The 19,889-nt window shown below is 39.7% G+C and overlaps 5 protein-coding genes across 5 annotated transcripts; 3 read left to right on the top strand and 2 right to left on the bottom strand.

Moving 5' to 3' along the window:
* Positions 1–220: 220 nt before the first annotated feature.
* LOC141848655 (uncharacterized protein At5g50100, chloroplastic) lies at positions 221–7,805 on the top strand. Its single transcript, XM_074736706.1, has 8 exons — positions 221–355; positions 624–760; positions 1,350–1,457; positions 2,192–2,248; positions 3,627–3,692; positions 4,840–4,900; positions 6,234–6,280; positions 7,592–7,805. The coding sequence occupies exons 1-8, from the start codon at positions 238–240 to the stop codon at positions 7,625–7,627; spliced, it is 630 nt and encodes a 209-aa protein (XP_074592807.1). The 5' UTR covers positions 221–237; the 3' UTR covers positions 7,628–7,805.
* A 1,195-nt stretch (positions 7,806–9,000) lies between these two features.
* On the top strand, positions 9,001–13,657 carry LOC141835895 (protein CLMP1-like). The gene is made up of 2 exons (XM_074723293.1): positions 9,001–11,586; positions 13,392–13,657. The coding sequence occupies exon 1, from the start codon at positions 9,061–9,063 to the stop codon at positions 11,425–11,427; it is 2,367 nt and encodes a 788-aa protein (XP_074579394.1). The 5' UTR covers positions 9,001–9,060; the 3' UTR covers positions 11,428–11,586; positions 13,392–13,657.
* Positions 13,658–14,341: 684 nt separating this feature from the next.
* On the bottom strand, positions 14,342–14,857 carry LOC141833103 (uncharacterized). The gene has a single exon (XM_074720522.1). It carries the CDS (start codon positions 14,855–14,857, stop codon positions 14,342–14,344), a length of 516 nt encoding a protein of 171 aa, XP_074576623.1.
* Positions 14,858–15,908: 1,051 nt separating this feature from the next.
* LOC141832816 (putative plastid-lipid-associated protein 2, chloroplastic) lies at positions 15,909–17,233 on the bottom strand. The gene is made up of 3 exons (XM_074720220.1): positions 16,752–17,233; positions 16,460–16,658; positions 15,909–16,376 (listed from the first exon to the last, which is right to left on the bottom strand). Exons 1-3 carry the CDS (start codon positions 17,216–17,218, stop codon positions 16,065–16,067), a joined length of 978 nt encoding a protein of 325 aa, XP_074576321.1. The 5' UTR covers positions 17,219–17,233; the 3' UTR covers positions 15,909–16,064.
* Positions 17,234–18,555: 1,322 nt separating this feature from the next.
* Positions 18,556–19,658, top strand: LOC141833011 (ethylene-responsive transcription factor 3-like). Its single transcript, XM_074720430.1, has one exon. The coding sequence runs from the start codon at positions 18,757–18,759 to the stop codon at positions 19,393–19,395; it is 639 nt and encodes a 212-aa protein (XP_074576531.1). The 5' UTR covers positions 18,556–18,756; the 3' UTR covers positions 19,396–19,658.
* Positions 19,659–19,889: the final 231 nt, after the last annotated feature.

The following is a 19,889-nucleotide window of genomic DNA, read 5'->3' as shown; positions in this document are numbered from 1 at the left end:
AATTGATAATAAAAAAATTAAATTTTTATAAATAATTAAATGTAACCCTCGATAAAATTTTAAAATTCAAAATTACTAATAGCGGAATAAAATAAAATCACCACAATTAATTAAATAAAGGAAAATTTCTGGCCTCCGATGGTCTACGTGGCGACACGAATTCTTTCCCTTAAAAAAAACTTCTTTAAATTCCTTTTTTTTTCCTCCAGAAATTCTTCGCCCGAGCTCCGAATCGCCATGGCTTCTCGTGCCGCGCTTCGACGCTCTGCCTTCCGCGCTCCGATCTCTTCATCTCCTTCCGTCTCCTTCTCCCCCTTGCGAAGAACCACCATCTCTCCTTCCCCTTCGAATCGAGGTACCGTTTTCTTTTCTCTCTCGGATCCTTTCTTTCCGATGATATTTACTCGATAAATACACTCATCGAGATGTTACTTTACTTTGTCTTGCTTTACGCTGTAAACTATCCATCATCGGAGCTTGTATTCGTCGAGTTTCTTGTTGTACATGACGAGAATATTCAATTTTAATTCATTCTGAACCTCAGAAATCATATCTGGAGATTTTCGCCCCCTATTTACCGAAGAATGATGAATACATTTACAGAACTTGGTTGTTCGGTTTAGTTTTCAGATTTCGGGTTCATTCCGAGGCTAAGTTGGGATCCACTACTCGAGTAAAGGAGGATCAAAGTGCTGGAACATCAAACGCATGGAAGATCAAAATGCTTTACGATGGAGATTGTCCACTTTGTATGCGTGAGGTCAATTTTTCTTTGGTGGCAAACACTATGGTGACGTTTTGTTCGTAGTGAATTATAACTTGATTGGAGCTTCGTTCTACCGTCTACTAGCTGTTAAACTACTATTTCACAAAAACTTTTTTTTTTTGAGGAGGAAAGGTATCTTTTATTAAATGTGGTGAATTGAAAAAAAAATAGATAACAGCATTGCATCATATCATGATGTCAAGCAAGCAACGAGTATATTAGTTGTGTTGGTGGTCAACTGACCCATCTACTTAGGCATTTTGACTTCTCCTTCTCGTATATATTGTGCATGATCTACTTGACTAGTTTTATCTATATAAGAAAATAGAATGTTCAATGCAATCATCATATATGATGATCTTTATAATTAGTAATTCAGTACGAGGCCTAAGGACATAGATTCAATTTGCTTTAAAATAGTATCGCAACTTCACAGAAGCAATTATGTGGGAATGATATACAGTAACGTGAAGTTTTAACCAGTAGTTGTTAAGTTGTAATTGTACTGTAAGTACATTGTTCGAGTGAGGTTGAGTTGTCAATTGTTCTGACATATATATTCTCGATTTCTTTGTCTGTCCAGGTAAACTTTCTAAGAGAAAGGAATAAGTCATATGGTGCTATCAAATTTGTTGACATAAGCTCCAAAGATTACTCTCCTCAGGAGAACCAGGGTCTCGATTACAAAACTGTATGTCGTAACTATCATGTTCATGATAAACTGTATGTACTAATCAAAGCTATATCACTTGAGAAAGAAAGCAATTAAATATAAGAAATGGGATCACTTAGAGAATCTTTCTTATCTATTTAGTAATCTTAGAATGCTGGCAGTTGGATATCACTTTTCTTCTTATTTTCTTACATAATCTAAAGTCTAACCGAATTGCTTTATTTGAAGAATTTGTAACTTATTTCAGCTCATGGTTGCCAAGATAATAATGTTATTCTATAGTCAGTAAACTAATGGTAAATAAGACGGATTCCGTTTTACTTTTATTTTAGTTTGTTGCTCTTTTCTCCATAGTTGTGAAATATCTAACTCTAATATACACGAGATGAGTCAATGCCATTTATCCTTCCTAGCTGCAAAGGTAACACTGTGGAACTAATGACTAATCATCTAAAAATATTTGAGTTTCCACAACAACTTTTCGCACTAGGCTAAATTGGTGAAATTATATATATATATATATATATATATATATATATATATATATATATATATATATATATATATATATATATATATATTGTTCTAATGCGTCTTCCTGAAAATTGGATTCAAAATTGTTGTAAAGTTTTAACAAAACTGTGATCACACAATTCACTGTAGAGGAATTTGGATGTGCTAATTCATGATTTTGATTAGTCTATACTAAGTCTACTGAAGACTGTGAATATGTGTTTTTTTTTTTTGTGAAGGTAATGGGAAGAATCCATGCAATTCAATCCGATGGCACCGTGGTTACAGATGTTGAAGTATGTTATACTCACCCTACAGGAAAATTATACAGCTCAATTGGGATTCATTTGTAGGTTCTGGTGGAAAGTATTTGTAATTTACAACTTCTAAATTTTCTGGTTAGCGGTAGCATCCAATACTAAGTCATAATGAATTTTGAACTTCTTTTTAACTGTCTGAGATAAGTGGCCTTTTTGGCATAATATATGATATTTGAATGATCAGAATAGAATTCCCATTATTCTAATAGTATAATCAGTTTGGCTAATCATAATGAATCCTAAAAATGCTTGTAGTTAAGTGGGTGTGGATTAATTGGTTGCATAGTTGCAGACCTAATATGTGGAAAATTAAGATAGATTGAGCTTTTCCCTGTTTTCAAAACTAATTATGTTATTCTTATGACCTAGTGAATTTGGTTATGTTGATTAGCCATTCCAACTTTGTCAGAACTTCATGGGAAGTGCATAGAGAAAAATAGTTCCGATAAAAAATCTATCAATTTGTTTCATTTTCACTTTATTCTTTAAATATAAATGACGGTGTTACTTCATTAAACTAAGCTGAGATTTCATGATAAATCCTAATGATATTAGAGAAAACATGATACATAGAAAAACTAATATCCTATTTGGTTTGAAAAAATAAAAATTATAGAACATAAAAAATAAATATTTATCTCATCATTTGCTTCTAATAAATTTAAATGTGTCAAAAAAGTCAATTTTAAATATTTATTTTATCTAGCTTTTTCAGACTTTAAATTCTATTTTCTAAGAAACAAAAAGAAATTAGTAAATTTTCCCAGCCAAATAAGGCCTACGTTCCAACTTTGTTTAGAACTTTATGATTCCAATGCAAAATCAATAATTTCCTTAATTCCTGCATGATTCTTTAACTTTAAATATGATGGTGATATTTCAATTAACTTAGTTGAGATTTCATGGTAAATGCTAATGATATTAGAGAAGACCTAATATGTGGAAAAATTAAGTTTATTTCATCTGTGCTAGTTGGTATCATATTCAGTTCAGTAATAGTTTATATAGATGCAACTGGAACCAGTGAATACGTTAATGTCTTATAATTTTGAAGAACACTTCTCATTCTGGTCTTGTTTTCTACTTTCTAGCAATAGATCCAGAAGACTGATCTAGGGATATGACCAATGCTCCTTGATAACAAACCACACAAGCATTCACTTTTGATTACATTGTCCTAGAATATATATTTTGGACAGATTACAAGAACATTTTCTGCCAAAGAAGTGGGAAATAGAGATGATCAATGGAAATGGAATGAAAACCTTTTTAGTTTTCTGGTCATCCGTTGCTTAAACTTTGTTGCTGATGTCCATTGCAGTAGGTGATTTTCTAAACCAAAGTTCTTTCACAGGCATTTCGAAGATTGTACGAGGAAGTTGGTTTGGGATGGATTTATGCCATTACAAAATATGGGCCAGTAAGTTGTACTGAAATTCAAAGCCAACCTTGCTTGACAGTTAATAAGATAGTGATGCTTCATAGTGACTTTTACTTTTGGATTTTTTTCATACAACTATTTTCCTGCCAAAAATGATTTGTGTTTTCAAGGTTTAAAATACCGGTCGATGCTGGAGGACTGTGGCCTGAAGGGTACAGTTGTAGTATTGCGTCATGCCAACACTCGGCTTACTTTAGTATGCTTTAGAATCTTCCAAGATCAACTCAATGCTTTTTATATTATAATCTCATTTCACTTTGCTCAATTACCTCCAAATATAAACCTATAAAAATTATAATCAATTGAATTAAAATTTAAAAGCAATAAGTTACAAAAATATAACAAGTGATTATACATTCCTGATACTAAAATGGATATAATTTGAGCATTGCTTCTTGCAGCACAATGGTGAGATTAATTTATAATTTTATAATTTATACTAAATAATGTTCCTAGATATTAAGCATTGGTATTGATTTCTCCACATATCTATAAATATATCTATAATACTTTACCATTGGAATTGGATTTGAATTGACACAGTTGAAACTGAAACAGGTATAGAAACAAAATATAAATGTATCTTGGTTTCTTCAACTCTAGCATCCTTCAGTTGGTGCATCTTCTCTTCTCCTCCCCTTTCCTTTTCCTCTCCTCTCTTCTAGTATTTTATCTATTCTTCATGATCAACAAACAGAATCGAAGGGTAACTCATGGGAAGAAAATCTTCTTCACATATAGTAACAAGTGTTGACTTTCTTCCCCTTTGCTTTCCTTTTACTTGTATTAGGAGATGGAATTGAAGGACGAGATATGGAAAGATAATTTTCATATCTTGGACAGTTTTATTTTCTGTACTATTGATATTATCCGTATTAATTCTTTAGTTAATCAATTAATTGTTATATGTATTCAGTGTTGACTCGAGTACCTCATGTTGCGGTTTCCATTATTTAAAAATCTTTGATAGAACAGATTAAGTTACTGCCGCACTTTACCCTCTATCTACTGAAAAGTCATTAAACTATAAGAACTAGAAGGATGATGCTACATTCAGACAATCTATTTTATAGGTTTCTTAGCATAAACAAGGCTTGCTTTTGTGACATGACTGTTAATGATACAGGTGGCTACTATAGCAAATGCAATCTACAGTGTTTGGGCCAAGTATCGACTGGAAATTACAGGTACTTATTGACTTAGACATGCCATTTCCTTCACATCAGTGTGTTTCTTATTCTCACTACTACAAACTTGTCCTTCACCTTTAACTGTTTTTTATAGGAAGTGTGTGTGTGTGTGTGTGAGAGAGAGAGAGATAATACTCAACCTCTTAGTGCCACATCTCGACATCAGGTTCTCAAAATATACTTAAAATACCAAGAGGTTCGTCGGCTAAATGCCTTGGCATTTTGAATTGTATTGGGTTCCCTCTTAGGCTTTAACAATTTGCTTAATCAATGTTAACAGTACATAAAACAATGAAAAATCTGATAAAATTGAATTCATGGTGAAAGCTACATTTTTTTTAATACTCATATAGTGAAATAGCTCGACGGGTGTTGAAAGTTTCATTTATTTGAAATGCTAATATTGATAATTTTTATCCCTGATTGTAGTGCCCACATTATGCATGTTTTCTTAAAACATGCTTTGTTTTCCCAGTGACTTGGCCATTCAGTTTTAATACCAACCTAAGGAAAGGATATGGGCAGAATAGAACATGTATGCTTTTTGAATATATGGAATATAATTCCAACAATAAGAAAAGAACTAAGAAAGCAAATAAGATTGATAAAAATAAATTTGTAGCAGGAGTTTTAAGATATCTTGAATATATTATTCTACAATGAGATATTGATCAACATATTATTAATGGAATAAATAATGGGTAGTTGAAAGGGAGATGTGCTTGTAGATTCTTCAGTGACCTTTGGATGCTCCTAGGCTAAATGAAAAGTTTTACAAATTTTTTTGTATGAACTACCCTACTTTAGGATCACCATGTTTTGTTAGGAAATAAAATTGTAAAAAAAATAATTTAGTAGAGATGAGAATTGCGAGATAAATGTGTGAGGTTTGTCAGCATAGAAAGAATGAAAAGAACATTTGTAAGTGTATTTCCAATAGATGATAAAAGAAAGAAAATAGATTGAGATAGTATGGTCATGTTCACTGGTAACTAATTAGATGAGTTGAATTGAGTAGAATGGAAGGTGTAAGGATAGAACAAGACCAAAAAGATTTTAGTTAATTTATTGAAAAGCGATTTAATTGATCTGAATATTGCAAGTGATATAGCTTGGTGTAGAACTCAATGCAGGGATAAAATCCATAAGGCCGACCCTAAGTAGTCGGAATAAACAACTTGATGATGAACATGAATTCTACTAGATAAGTCTTAGAAAAACAATTTTGTTGAATTAAACTGCCCTGCTCGATTCCTGATTATTTATTTGTACTCTGAAGTTTGTGAATCCTCTTTCGGTTAACAGCTTATAATCTTTTCCCTTTTCATAGGGCGTCCTCCATTGGAAGACATTATGAAATTGAGGAAGGAAAATGCAGTAAGTACAATTGACAGCATAATTTAGAAATCTGAATATATAGATAGATGCCTTTGTTTATTAATCAGTTACTGTCATCATTCTTAAGTACTTATTAATTCCATCATTAATTATGAGGCAAAATTTGGGTCAAGAGTCATTAAATTGAGTCTCCTAAATGCCACCACCTGCCTCTCTTGGCATTCATTCCAAATGCAATCTAAACTCCATAGATGATCTCAAGTGTTTGGATTTGTTTACAACTCTCTCCTTTTTTTTTTATTTAGATGTACAAATTATCCCTATCACCCCAAAATCAAGCTAAGGAAGAACAGAACCATAAGAATTAACTTAATAATTACAATAATTTGTTACTTAAGATCTTCTCTGGGGCTTTAGTTGTTTATGGAAACATATTGCCACTCTGCTGAAGGATTTGGAAAAATCCTACTCTTCTAGATTTCTAGTGCTCATTTTTGTGAATGTTCCTTCACCATTTTGATATCACTAACAATTTCTTCAAAGCCAGACATCAAACTTCATATATTTGTACCAATGCATAGAACTTAAGATGGCCAGGGAGAAAGGGGAATAATTTATTCAAGTAAAAAGGAGAGAAAGGAAATGAATTGTTTCTTAGTTTTACCCAATTTCATTTGTCTTGTTTACTCAGATGGAATTGAAGGGAGAGAAATTTGTGTTATGAGATGTGTAAATTTTATTACCATCTATTTCCATTAGATATTTGCAGAATCAAAATAAAAGGAAATAAAAAAAGTTAGAAATTTTATTCTCCTCTGCTTCTTTCTAAGTAAACAAGAGAAATCAATCATTTTGTTCCATGACCTTTCTTTTCTCTCTTATATTGTCCAAGTAAATCAAACATTAATCTTTGAGAACCATCAACTATTTTCATTTTATTCTTTGTGAAACAGTGACTTACCCATACTCGAATTTCTTGCTCATTCATGTCCCTCTTCATCTTGATTTACTAGATGTTACTTCTAAAACTGTTTGTTATTCACAGGTGAAGTTAAAAAATTGGAAATTGTTTTATTAATAATATGCACGTTTGTTAGTCTGAATTTTTCACTTTAATATTCTTTTACTAAGCATAGAGTTGCATAAGAAATTAAAATGTTTTTTTTAAGTAGGCAGTTTCAATGAACTCATTTATTTATAATAAATTTAGTGATAAATAGCTTATAATGAATATATTAGAAATGATGATGAGGATCTCTATCTGTTCTTTTGTCTTCTCTTTGTTTAAAGATTTACTTGTTCATTCACTAATTACTAATTCTGATGTATCTAAATTTTGGTTGGATGAAGGAAATATGCAGTGATGATAAAGTATGTAAGATGTAGGCACCCTCCTCAAATGGTGGATCCTCAAATATTTTTAGGTAAAATGTCACAATTTAATTATAAATCCAGTTAATTGTAATAAATATTTTTATTTACTTACAATAGATATCACATTTTAACTAAGATGTCACAATTTAATTTGTTCACTTCACATAAGTAAATAAGTTAATAGTTCACATTTGCAATGTTGCTAATATTTTTTATATTAGCATAGATATTGATATATATATACATCCTTTTATGTAAGCTATCATCTTATCTATATCATTTTTAGGTTCGATGGGATTCTTAGTCATTGAAAATTTTCAATTATCTCGGTAGCAATTTGATCTATGCATTTTCATCTTAGCAAGTTTTTTTTTGTTCATTAGCTCCTAATAACTCCTACTTGTGGGTGTCGGGAGTCATGTAATGGTAAGGTCGTTGATCGATTCTCTATATCATTACGGTTTGATTCTCAATTGAAGCATGCATATTCTTTATTTAATGAAAAAAATATAAAAAGCAATACAAAATATGATTACTTGAGTTGATTGAACTACCACTTAGCGAAGCAATCATGTTGCAGCCCATAATTTTAATACCATGGCGTGTTGCAGTTGTTCGATGACTTCAATGTGAGCACACATCTTGAATTCACCCTAATGGTTGGTGAAAAATTTTTATGGGATCAAATTGATTACTTTCAAGGGGAAAGTTTATAGTTGCTCTTGGGTTACGGTTCAACAGTAAAGAGCTTTCATAGTCAATCAAACACTTATGAGTTAATTCCTAATTGCGAAGCACTGTGAATTAATTTTTTTCTAATGGAAAGATAATCTTGAGATGTTGGTTGTGGAGCAATGCACCGTTCGCACCTCTAAATTTATTTTGATGATCAATAGAAAATGTTTATGAATTAATACTAGGATTTTTTTTTTTAAAAAAAGAAGGTTTATAGTTTATCGATCTTAGTCTTGTTTTACTTCTCGCATTGTAAATCGCACACTCATCTTCACTCGCCTAATCAAGTCAATCTTTTGGCTCATTCCTATTTTATTCACATTGACATTGGATGTCTAACCGCTTAAGATAATACTTAGGAGGCATCCCCGAGTATTTAAATATAGTCGAGGTGAGATTAATTATTATTACTATCTATTTATATTTTTTAAGTAGTTAATTTTCCTTAAACCAAGTCACTTGGGCCGGTCCTGGGCCAGGCCCGGGATCGGATCATTCGGATTTTCTAGAATGATCTTCTCTGTTTCTCTCGAGGCTTCATCGTCTCCGTCTCCTCTATCACTTGTGGACTTCCTGCGATAGGGTTTCCGCTGCTATAAATATGCACCGGAACAGAATGTGAAGAAGGTCTCCTGTCCTGCCTCATCGTCGTCCCCAAATTCCAACGGCGATCTCATCCTCCCTGAAAATCTTGCTCCTCAATCGCCGGGATGGGGAAGTCCGGCGGCCGAAAGAAGAAGAATGCGTCACAGGCTCCTCCTGCATCCGCGCCCGAGGCTGCGAGGCCACCGTCGCAGCCCCCTCAGGCGACGCTGAGTAATGGTAGTAACGGTGTTGTGGAGGTGGACGTGTCGCTCCTCTTGAAGCGCGCCCACGAGCTCAAGGAAGAGGGCAACCGGCTGTTCCAGGCGAAGGACTATGGAGGCGCGCTGGGGCAGTACGAGATGGCGCTCAAACTCGCCCCCCGCGGCCACCCGGACCGCGCCGTCTTCCACAGCAACCGCGCCGCCTGCCTTATGCAGTTGCGGCCCGTCGACAACGAGGCTGTCGTGGCGGAATGCTCGCTTGCGCTGCAGGCTCAGCCGGGATTCCCGCGCGCACTCCTCCGCCGCGCCAGAGCCCTCGAGGCCCTTCGCAGGTACGACGTCGCCCTCCAGGATGTCCACGCGCTGCTCGCGCAGGATTCCTGCAACCCCGACGCCCTCGACCTCGCTCGCCGCCTCCGCGCTGCTGCTGCTCCAGCTTCCCCTTCCGCCGTCGATCCCGGAAGTCGACCCTCTCCCGCAGCCCTAGGCGCCTCCGTCGTTCAGGTTGGTATTCCCGTCTCTGGTCTCGGCCCTTGCCTTCCTGCCCGCCCCAAAAAGGCATCCACGCCCCCGCAGCCTTCACCCACTGCCAGTAAGCCAGCAGTTGCTTCTCAAAACCATCATCGCCCGAGCTCACCATCTCTTCCTAACGGCCCCCAGACGAAATCCCAACCCCTTCGGCTGGTTCCCTCTAAGCCTCCTAATGGTGAAACCCCTTCCCAATCATTGTCGCCTAGAGGCAGTTCACGGCAAAGTGTTAAAAAGGAGACTTTAGAATCAGCGGCGATCCGTTGGAGGCCATTGAAGCTCGTGTATGACCATGATATCAGGCTTGCCCAAATGCCTACAAATTGCACCTTCAAGGCTCTAAGGGAAATCGTGACTAATAGGTTTCCTTCATCCAAGGCTGTGCTGATCAAGTACAAGGATGCTGATGGAGATCTTATAACTGTGACCAGTACTGCAGAGTTAAGATTGGCGGAATCCTTTGTTGATGAGATTAATAAGAAAGAAGTAAAGGAAGGTTCTGGAGTTGATAAGGATGATAACCTACAATTGTTGCGGTTGCACATTGTAGAGGTGAACCCTGAGCAAGAGCCTCAGGTTCCTGAAGAAGAGGAGAAGCTTCTGGAGGAGGAAGGAATGAACATTGATCAGAGTGTTTCAGATTCTGTGAATGGGGATTCCATTGAAGAAGCAGTCAACTATGAGGTCATAAAGACAGGTCCAGAGGCTGAAGAAGTTGCAAAAGATAAGGTCGGAGTGCTACACAAGGGATGTGATCATCCTGAGTGTAAGGAAGTCGAGATCGATGATTGGTTGTTCGAATTTGCTCAGCTGTTTAGGAATCAAATTGGGATTGATGCCGAAGCACATTTAGACTTGCATGAGCTGGGAATGGAGTTATGCTCTGAGGCACTTGAGGAGACAGTGACAGGAGAGGAAGCTCAATGCCTGTTCGACCTGGCTGCTGCTAAGTTCCAGGAAGTGGCAGCCCTAGCCTTCTTCAACTGGGGGAATGTGCACATGTGCGCTGCAAGGAAACGCATTGCTCTGGATGAGTCTGCACCTGAAGATGTTTTGGCTGCACAGCTTCAAACTGCTTATGACTGGGTCAATGAGCGATATGCCCTTGCTGGTAAGAAGTATGAAGAAGCTCTTAAAATCAAGCCTGACTTTTATGAAGGTTTGCTTGCTTTGGGGCAGCAAGAGTTTGAAACAGCAAAGCTCCATTGGTCTTTTGCACTGGCTAAGAAGCTTGATCTATCAACTTGGGATTCTTTAGAAACAATCAGACTATTTGATAGCGCAGAGGAAAAGATGAAGGCTGCTACTGCTATGTGGGAGAAGGTGGAACAGCAGAGAATAAATGAGCTTAAAGACCCTGGAAAAAGCAATGAGGAGGAATTGTTGAAGAAGAGAAAAAAACAAAGAGCTGCAGATGGTCACAGGGAGTTATCAGCTGAGGAGGCTGCAGAGCAGGCAGCAGCAATGAGATCTCAAATACATCTGTTTTGGGGCAACATGCTCTTTGAGCGTTCCCAAGTTGAGTTTAAGCTTGGTTTTGACTACTGGAAAAATAATTTTGATGCTGCTATCGAAAGATTCAAGCTAGCAGGGGCTTCTGAAGGGGACATATCCACAGTTCTTAAGAAACATGCATCCAATGAAACTGAAGCACAGTGTGATGAGAAGAAAATTACAATTTCAAACAGTGAAGCATCTGGAGTGAATTCAATGGATGAGGATAAACATATGCTGGAAAATTAACATTTGTAGGATTTGGTTGTCGAATCAGTGAAATGGAATTTCATATATCTGTTTATCTTGAGCAGAGGTCTAGCTTAGCATTCTTGGAATCATCTTAGTGGCAGCTGTGGTATTTTTTATTTTTTGTTGGAGCAAGTTTCTGCTGCTCTTGTCACTGAGGTATGTAGTTCCTAAAGACTTTTAAACTAAAATATTCTTTTAACTGACACAGACATCCTTAGATAACTAAATGAACCTATCACATTTGTGCTTAATTGTAGTTATCTCCTTGCCTTATAAGTAGATGCAGTCTTTATGATTTAATAAACTTTTGTTTGATATTGTGGGTGAAAATGAATCTCCTTTAGAGCACACATCTTTTAGTCGGATGCTACTGATTTGAAAATAAATAGAATACTGTAGTGATGCAATATTTACTTGTAAAACTATTAAAAACAGTCAAATAACATTTTGGTCATACAGGATTATGGTAGATTATTTTTTCTTGTGCTTAAAGCAACATACTACATTGCTAAAAGTTGCTAGATATTTATCACAAGTATATGAAATGGCCTTTTTACTCAAATTTTCTTTTTATCATTTTCCTTTAAGGTGGGAGTATAAATATTGAGATAGTGGTAAAATTACTTTGATGATTAAGGGTTCCGGGCTCTTATATGGACGATGTCAAATTTGAGATACTAAACAAAGTGAGTTGAAAATGCAACTGAAATGTCGATACTGTGTGGATCTTTATAGATTCATGACATAATGTAAACCTAATGACATGATTCTATATTGTATTTGTTATGAAGTAGTTGATTTTGAAAAGCTTACTGCAACTTTGAGCCTCAAAAGTACATTCTAATGTTTGTGAATTTAATCAAGTGCTTGGTAAACATTTGTTAGGTGGCTTCAAGAGCAACAAGCAGAAAAAACATAGACAATAAAACAAACATGTAAAGTTTCAGTTTTGTTTAACAAATGCAAGACTCTCTTTGAAATAGCAAAAATAACAATGATAGAACTCAAAAAAATACTATTATTCATGAGCAATGAGGTTTGTTTGACCCAATATATTTTATAATCAGACAGGTTGAATTGAGAGTCGAACTTGTTAGTGATGGTGGGAGACCTAAGAAATTGAAGCAATTAACTAAAATTCTTGTAGCCATTTTCAAATAGTTGAGACTAATATCACTTGCATTTGTATTGTTGGTGGTGACTATTTAACAAAAACTCATTGGAAATCCTACGCACCACTGGAAACATGGAGAACTAGGAGAAGGGGGAATCTGTTGAGAGCAAACACATTTGCTAAACTAAAGACTGGTTTACTTGGATGGATAACTAGGAGAAGGGGAAGGAAAACACAAAAATGTACTCGAGTGACCAAATGCTGATTTCATGTGTAAATTTGTGGCATTTCCCACTATCTTCCTGCCTAAGTAGACCAAGCCAAAGAGACATGATTCAAGAAGCCTTTTTTCTGTTCTTTGTTAGTTCTCTTGTATAATGGGCAAAAAACGGTATGTGTTTTTTAGCTAATTCATTCCACCTTTGCGCATGTTATCAACTCCTCAACCCTATGACTATGCTCAATCAAACTAAACCGGTTAGTTCAGAATTCACACCTCTTCACATATCTGTTTGTTTCTACTTTTTGAGCATTTATTTCGGCTAGCTTTCGTTCAAATTTCTGAAGTAAATACCTTGCCAGGATTGTTCTTCAATTTAGTATAGAACGTGTGGTTTATTTATGCTCGACCTGTTACTCAGCATCTTGTCTATTGACATTGTTTTCAGTCTGAACAACCAGAGGAACGATAGTGGTACCAATCCGTATTTTACCGTACGCATTGTTGCTTGTGGTTGTTTTGCTTCTCGATATGTGAATTTTTCTTTCCGAATTCTTCATTCCTGTTCTATATCTGAATCCAACATATCAGGTCAAAGAGTTTCTTAATCCTATGTGATCTATGCAGATATCATTTGGGTCGTTTCAAGAGTTCACAGATGGTGTCTTGCAAGCTGAGCTATCTACCATTCTCATCAAGAACACTCCAATTGTACAAGCATTGCTGAAACCTTGTAACCAAGGTTCGCGTCCTAGTTCGGTTAGACTGCATTTTTATCGGTTAAATTTGTTGCCGAAAATGACATTTTCAAACTCTTCCATAGCTGGTTATATATCTTATCATTACATTTATTTCAAGCCCTTCTTGTTCAACACACTTGCCACTGGAATCATCTCTACACAACAGTTCGCATACTATTCTATAGTGTGTACCTATCATATGAACATATTTGAATCTCTCATCACACATGCACATAGGAGGAGCCCATCTTTTTGCCATATTTTGTATATAATCGCGAATATACTTATACAGAAATGCTCTGCTGCGCGTCGGTTTCCTACGCGCCCGTGCGCAACTGGGCAATCACCATCCATCACGCGATCACGAGCCCATCGGACCGTCCAAAATTGGGAATGCACAGTAAACACATCCCGATCCTCAGCCACTGTCGCCGCTGCCGCCTCGCCATCCGACCGTCGGATCGGGCCCAGTCGATGCGCCACTCGTCGACGTACCGATTGATACCGGATTCTGGCCGGATTGTGATCGGAATCCGGCCGAATTTGTTCGGAAACCGCCACCAGTGGCATGCGGCCATTGCGGGTCAAATCGCGGTCGATTTTCGGTCAAATCGCGGTCGGAGACCGGCCGAGGAAGGACCGCCGGCGGCTGGGGGTCAGGGTGTCGCGGATGGGTTGCGGAAATACTCATCGCGCAGCGGAGCATTTTCGTATACTTATAAAGAAATATATATAACATTTTGCTACTAATGGCAGAGGGGTAAAATAAATGATTTTGGAAATTTTGAGAGGACCGTTGGAAAAAAAATGAGATAAATTGGGTGGGCGGCCGTCGATTCAGAAGATGTCAAGGACGTCGGCGATCGGACGGTTGCAGAGAGGGCATGCGCCTCTGCCCGCCCGCATCTCCCGGGCACACGGCCGGCAGAAGGTGTGGCCGCAGGGAATCAACGCCGCCCCATTCCGCCGTCCCATACACACGCAGCACCACCACCACCTGTCGCTGCCGCTGGGGCCTTCCCCATCGCTCCTATCCTCTTCCGCCAGCAATTTCATCAGCGACGACGCCCGAGCCTGATCCCCCTCCTCCCTCCCGCCCGAGCCCTGATCTCTCTCCGTTGCTGCAGAAGCCGCGCGGTGTCGCCGCTCCGCCGCCAGCGCCGTGGCCAGATCCACTTCCCCCGCCGCCACCGCGGCCGCTTCCGTCAGATCTGGATCGATCGGGAGATCGTGGCCGTCCTCGGTGGCTCGGAAGCTCCAATCGCTGGCGCAGCAGCCCATGAGCGCGATCTGCCGCTGCAGGCGGTTCCATTTTCGCCGTCGCTGCCTCCCGATCCGGCGATCATCCTCCATTTCGCCCGATCTGTTCCAGGCGAGATCGATCTAGTTGGACACGGCGATGGATCACAAGTTTGGAGATGGAGATCAATCGATGGTTCACTAGTAGTTTGGGGATTGGGATTTGGAATCGATTGATCTCGAGGAGGGCGGTCTTCTACTGCGTTTGAGGCGGGAGGAAGTCAAAAAAAAAAAAAAATCAACCACTATGGCGCGAGGATTGAGGAGTGGTGCCACGTGGAAACCAGCTGGATTTATAACAGGTATTATTATTTTTCTCTACCGCGCTTACTTTAAGTATTTTTATATCCAATATAGTTTCAAACTTGGACAGACGTGAGAAGGATGCCTTTTATTTTCGAATATTAAAGGGATATTTAATTTTAATTTTTTAAATATTTTATTTTAGTATTCAGTTATATATAATTATCTAAATATCCTTCATTATTATTCTGTATTATTTAATATTTATTTTTTATTTAAATAAGTTATAATAGTTATGATTATGTAGTTATCAGAATTTAAATTCTTAAATTATGTTATGAAATTATTTTTATTCACATTGCAGTTAAGAGATCGTAACTGTACAATATGAATCAATGGAATAAGTATAATATAAATTTTTATCATTTTTTTATGTTATGGCAATTATGATTTTTTTGTAATGATTACCATGTAAATTTTTATTTTATTTACATTGTAATAATTATGAAATCGTAATTGCCAACATGTAGAATAATAATACTAAGACAATTGATTTCTCTTTGACAATATGTTTCCCTGTTTCGCCGCGGCAATAATTGAGAACTTCTCAATTATACCAACCTTCAGAAATTATCATGGCCACCATAGAGTTGTTGAAACAAGAATACAACATGATAGAGATAATAATACTAAGACAATTGAGTTATCTCTTTGACAATATGTTTCCCTGTTTCGTTTCTCAATTATACCAACCTTCAGAAATTATCATGGCCACCATAGAGTTGTTGAAACAAGAATTATTAGGCTCCCCTTTGAAATATTTAACCTGTATCTAATCGCCAAACAAATGCACCACATGAAATTGGGCTCCCATTCATTGTGTATTATATAAAAAGCAAATATTTCATTTACATTTATCATTCATAACTATACAACCCTAGACGATGTATACATTTCAACTAGTGTACTACACGTTACCTAAACCCACATTAAGTTCAAATTATAGGCGTCGGCCTCATCAGTTCAGGAGAGGGCTACCTTCCTTGAGAAGCACGAAGACGCTGCCCCCGTCCCCTCTTGAGATTCTGAGCTCCTCGTCGAGATAGGTGGTGAGCAGCCAGGACTGTGCGTTGGTGTTGTTGATCGGGATCTTAAGTGGAGGTCGGCCGGAGATGGTCTTTGCAACTGAAGATGCCGCATCCTGGAGGGAAGTTATGACGCCTTTGAACGGAGATAGATCGATGTTTTGCCCTAAGAACTCCACCTTGTCAGGTACAACGATGTCGTCAGTCAGCTGCGGGGTTCCTACTATGCCTTCCTCGAACTTGATCTGAAGAAGCAGCAAATTAGGATTATGCATCAAAATGAATCAGGATATCAAGATCTCCCCAATTAGGGCATCCAAGATTGTACCTGCACTCTCTTGGGACTCCGGATTTCAAATTTGGCATTGGTGGTGAGAGAAGTGGTGGCCAGAGGCCCTGCAAATTTCACCGAGTTCACCACCGTAAAGCTCTCCGAATCGATGGTCTGAGATATCTCATCCACCTTCACCAGCCGCGGCAGCCTCCCCGATCCCAAAAGTGGAAACAATTGCGAGAACGACGTGTAGCTGCGTCCGAACTCCGCTAGGTTTAGCTAATCGAGAAGAAGTTTCTAGCCAAAAAGAGGGAGGGATCGAGATAGAGGGAGATCGGAATCTTACGCGAGGATCCACTTGCCGTTGAGGAGGAAGAGGGCATCGGTGGGGGCGGGCGTGGGGTTCTTGGCCTCGAGCTGGGTGATGAGCTCCACGACCTCCGCCCTCGTCTCGCTCGACGCCTTCAATCCCCTGTCGGTGCCAGAGAGCAGATCGATCAGCTTCTTCTTGAGTTCGGCCGCCTCGTCCGGCTCCGTCGCTTCCGGGGATTCCACCACAGCTACCCCGGATCCCTCCGGATCCTCACTTCTCTCCTTCCCCCACTCGTCGTCGTCGGCCACAGCCCGGGGGAGGAACGGGGCCGGGAAGGAGAGGTTCTGGCGCCTCCGCCCGCTCGTCCATTTGGCGGCGTTGAGGAGGAGGGGGGAGGAAAGCGCAAAGGACGATCGGCGACCGCGGCCGGCGGCAGGGGAGAACACCGCCGGAGGCGCGTTGACGGCCAAGGAATTCCAAGACGCAGCAGTGCCTGCCATCGCAACGAGGAAGACGAGGGTTTTACGCAACTGTGACTTGTCGTTCCGGTACAATTTATAGGACTCCAAGCAATCTCAGCATCCACTGCCTTATGGACACGTGTACATTTGTCTCTTCTAATTTTTTTTCTCTCCTTTTTTATTTTTTTTATTTTTAAAAAATTATTTTTAACCCAATTGGGTGGTCTGAGAGAGATATGAAAAATATGAGGCTGTGGAATTGGCCTTCATGTTTCTAGAACTTTCTTTCAAATTCTCGATATCCATTGATTATCCTTACTTGTCGCTTGCCACCCAAGCTCGAACCACATCCACGCTCAATGTCACCCATAATCGATTGATCGATTTAGTCGGTGTTTGATCTCGCCCTCCTCGTATTGACTGTCCATGATAATCGTTTTACGTTTATACGGTTCGGTGTCCTTATCAACTTCACTAGAGCTCGCGGAGACATTCTTATTACGAGTCTCGTGCTATATGGAAAGCTTATATCTACTTGTGGTTGGGGGCTGCGAGTCATGCCCTAACCGCGATCTCACGGATTGGCTACGAGTCGCACCCTAACCACAAGCTCACAGATTGACTATGAATAGTGGGGCATAAGGCTCAACCTTGTTGAACTGGAAATGAATAGTTTGTTTTTTAAATTTTAAAAAATAAAAAATAAAAATAAAGGGTTCAGTGTCAGCCGCTGCAGGGGCCGCTGCAGACCGATGGACGGAGAGAATTCGACGGATCGAGACGGGACGAATGATGGACCACACTTGGTACCCCAAACCAACTCCCACTTCATTTTATTTTCATTTTCATTTTTATTTTATTTTATTTCATTTATTTATAGGCCGATTTGAATCCCTCGCTCCCCACACCGGAGCCAGTTCGCACTAAATTAATTTTTTTAATTTATCCAAAACTTTATTTATTGCCAAAAAAACTCGAGACTTGATTGGCCGGTCCAGCTCGGTCCGGTCTGGCCGGAACACGGCCCACGCCAGCTTCGACCGCGTCTTACACGATTTCTTTACATTATCGATTTCCGATAATTTTTTTTTTTAAAAAAAGGAGAATCGCTTCGGTCTGGGCCAAACCGGTCTGATTGCACTCGGTTTTCTGAACCCAACCAGGGAAATAGGCCCCGCGTTAGGAACGAATTAAAGGAAAGGTACCAGTATGGGTACGTAGGAGGATGTGGCGCCAATGAGATACAAATTATTTTTTTCATTTTTTAGAAAATAAATAATGTAGGGGTGTTTTCGTCTTTTCAGGCTGCGCAAATGTACTACCACCGCAGTCGATAAAAGAGACGGGCCGGGGAGGAGACGACGACGCCGAGACGGTGGTCGTTCGAGTTTTCGCCGGCGAAGATGGTGATGAATCGTTCCAGATTCGCCTTCTGAGTGCCGAGCCTGTGTCATCTACTGCATAGGCCTTCTTGCGGGGCTTATCCGTTCCTAAGCTTCTGAGATCGGAGAGGATAAGAATAGTTGTTTTCTCCCCCTTTTGTATCGATTTTGTTTTCGACGATTGTGGTGCTGGCGATGAGGAAGGGGCGTGCGCAGTCCGCGAAGCTGACGACGGCGGCGGAGCCAGCTGCTTTGGCGGCGGCGGCGGCGGAGATGCGGTTCCGTGGCGTTCGGAAGCGGCCCTGGGGGCGTTTCGCGGCGGAGATCCGTGACCCGTGGAAGAAGACGCGGATCTGGCTTGGCACCTTCGACTCCGCCGAGGACGCCGCGCGCGCCTACGACGCCGCGGCTGTCGCCCTCCGTGGACCTAAGGCCAAGACTAATTTCCCCTTACAGCCCTCGTCCTTCCCAACTCACCCTTCCGTCGCCGCCGCGGCTTCCGCCCATTTCTCCTTCCAGCACCCGTCACAGCCAGCTCAGCGGCCGGTTTCTAGCAGCCACAGCAGCACCGTGGAGTCGTCAAGCGGTCCGAGGCTGCCGTCTTCTTCTGTGCCGATCCGTCTGCGGCATCCAGAGCAAAGGCGGCAGGCCAACCCCCCGGCGCCCCCGCGTCCTCTAAACGGCGACGGTGACTGCCACAGTGACTGCGGATCCTCTTCCTCCGTCGTCGATGACGACGACATCATCATATCTTCCTGGCCGCAGCCACTGCCATTTGATCTTAACCTTCCTTATCCAGATGATGATTTCCAGGACACGGTTCTCCGCCTCTGATGACCGCGAGAGACGAGAACAAATTCAGAAAAAAAAAACTGGTTTTTCCCTTCTCTCCCGAATTCTTCTGACTTCTCCCCACGAATACATTCGAACCCTGCCTTTATATACTTCGATCTATATGTACGGGGTTGAATTTAAGTTTTGAAAGCTATATGATGAGTAGAATTCATGGATCGAATTGTGTAAGAACATATTTGAGGTTTCTCTTAGTTTGTCACTCTTTTGCCTTTTGTTCAGCGCACGAACAGTTCTCTACTCAATTTGTCAAAATGGAAACAGAACTAAAGAAAATATCAAGCTTAAGAAATTGTTCTTCTCCAAAATTTCAGCCTTTTATTCCTTATTTGATGCCTGCCTTTCTACCAAGGACTTATCCTGATAAAAGTTTATTTGGTAATCGCCCTTTGCCATTGTTGATTTCTATCCCACTTGAGTGTAAACAGATCTACAGAGTGCCCGGATCTGTATCTTGTCTTGTTTAATCTTTGTAG

Source organism: Curcuma longa, chromosome 1 (assembly GCF_044706935.1).
Source record: "Curcuma longa cultivar G26 ecotype Majalengka, Jawa Barat chromosome 1, ITB_CL_G26_1.1, whole genome shotgun sequence".
NCBI classification, from domain to species: Eukaryota; Viridiplantae; Streptophyta; class Magnoliopsida; order Zingiberales; family Zingiberaceae; genus Curcuma; species Curcuma longa.
The sequence above is the reverse complement of the archived record's forward strand: the minus strand, read 5'-3'. Positions and strand labels throughout refer to the sequence as shown.

Coding starts and splice junctions, on each gene's coding strand:
- LOC141833011 (XM_074720430.1), top strand. CDS start 18,757: ATGAGGAAGGGGCGTGCGCAGTCCGCGAAGCTGACGACGGCGGCGGAG.
- LOC141848655 (XM_074736706.1), top strand. CDS start 238: ATGGCTTCTCGTGCCGCGCTTCGACGCTCTGCCTTCCGCGCTCCGATC. Junction 761..1,349: donor GTCCACTTTGTATGCGTGAG/GTCAATTTTTCT, acceptor TTGTCTGTCCAG/GTAAACTTTCTAAGAGAAAG. Junction 2,249..3,626: donor CCGTGGTTACAGATGTTGAA/GTATGTTATACT, acceptor GTTCTTTCACAG/GCATTTCGAAGATTGTACGA.
- LOC141832816 (XM_074720220.1), bottom strand. CDS start 17,218: ATGGCAGGCACTGCTGCGTCTTGGAATTCCTTGGCCGTCAACGCGCCT. Junction 16,659..16,751: donor AACGGCAAGTGGATCCTCGC/GTAAGATTCCGA, acceptor GTTCGGACGCAG/CTACACGTCGTTCTCGCAAT. Junction 16,377..16,459: donor GGAGTCCCAAGAGAGTGCAG/GTACAATCTTGG, acceptor CTGCTTCTTCAG/ATCAAGTTCGAGGAAGGCAT.
- LOC141835895 (XM_074723293.1), top strand. CDS start 9,061: ATGGGGAAGTCCGGCGGCCGAAAGAAGAAGAATGCGTCACAGGCTCCT.
- LOC141833103 (XM_074720522.1), bottom strand. CDS start 14,857: ATGGAGGATGATCGCCGGATCGGGAGGCAGCGACGGCGAAAATGGAAC.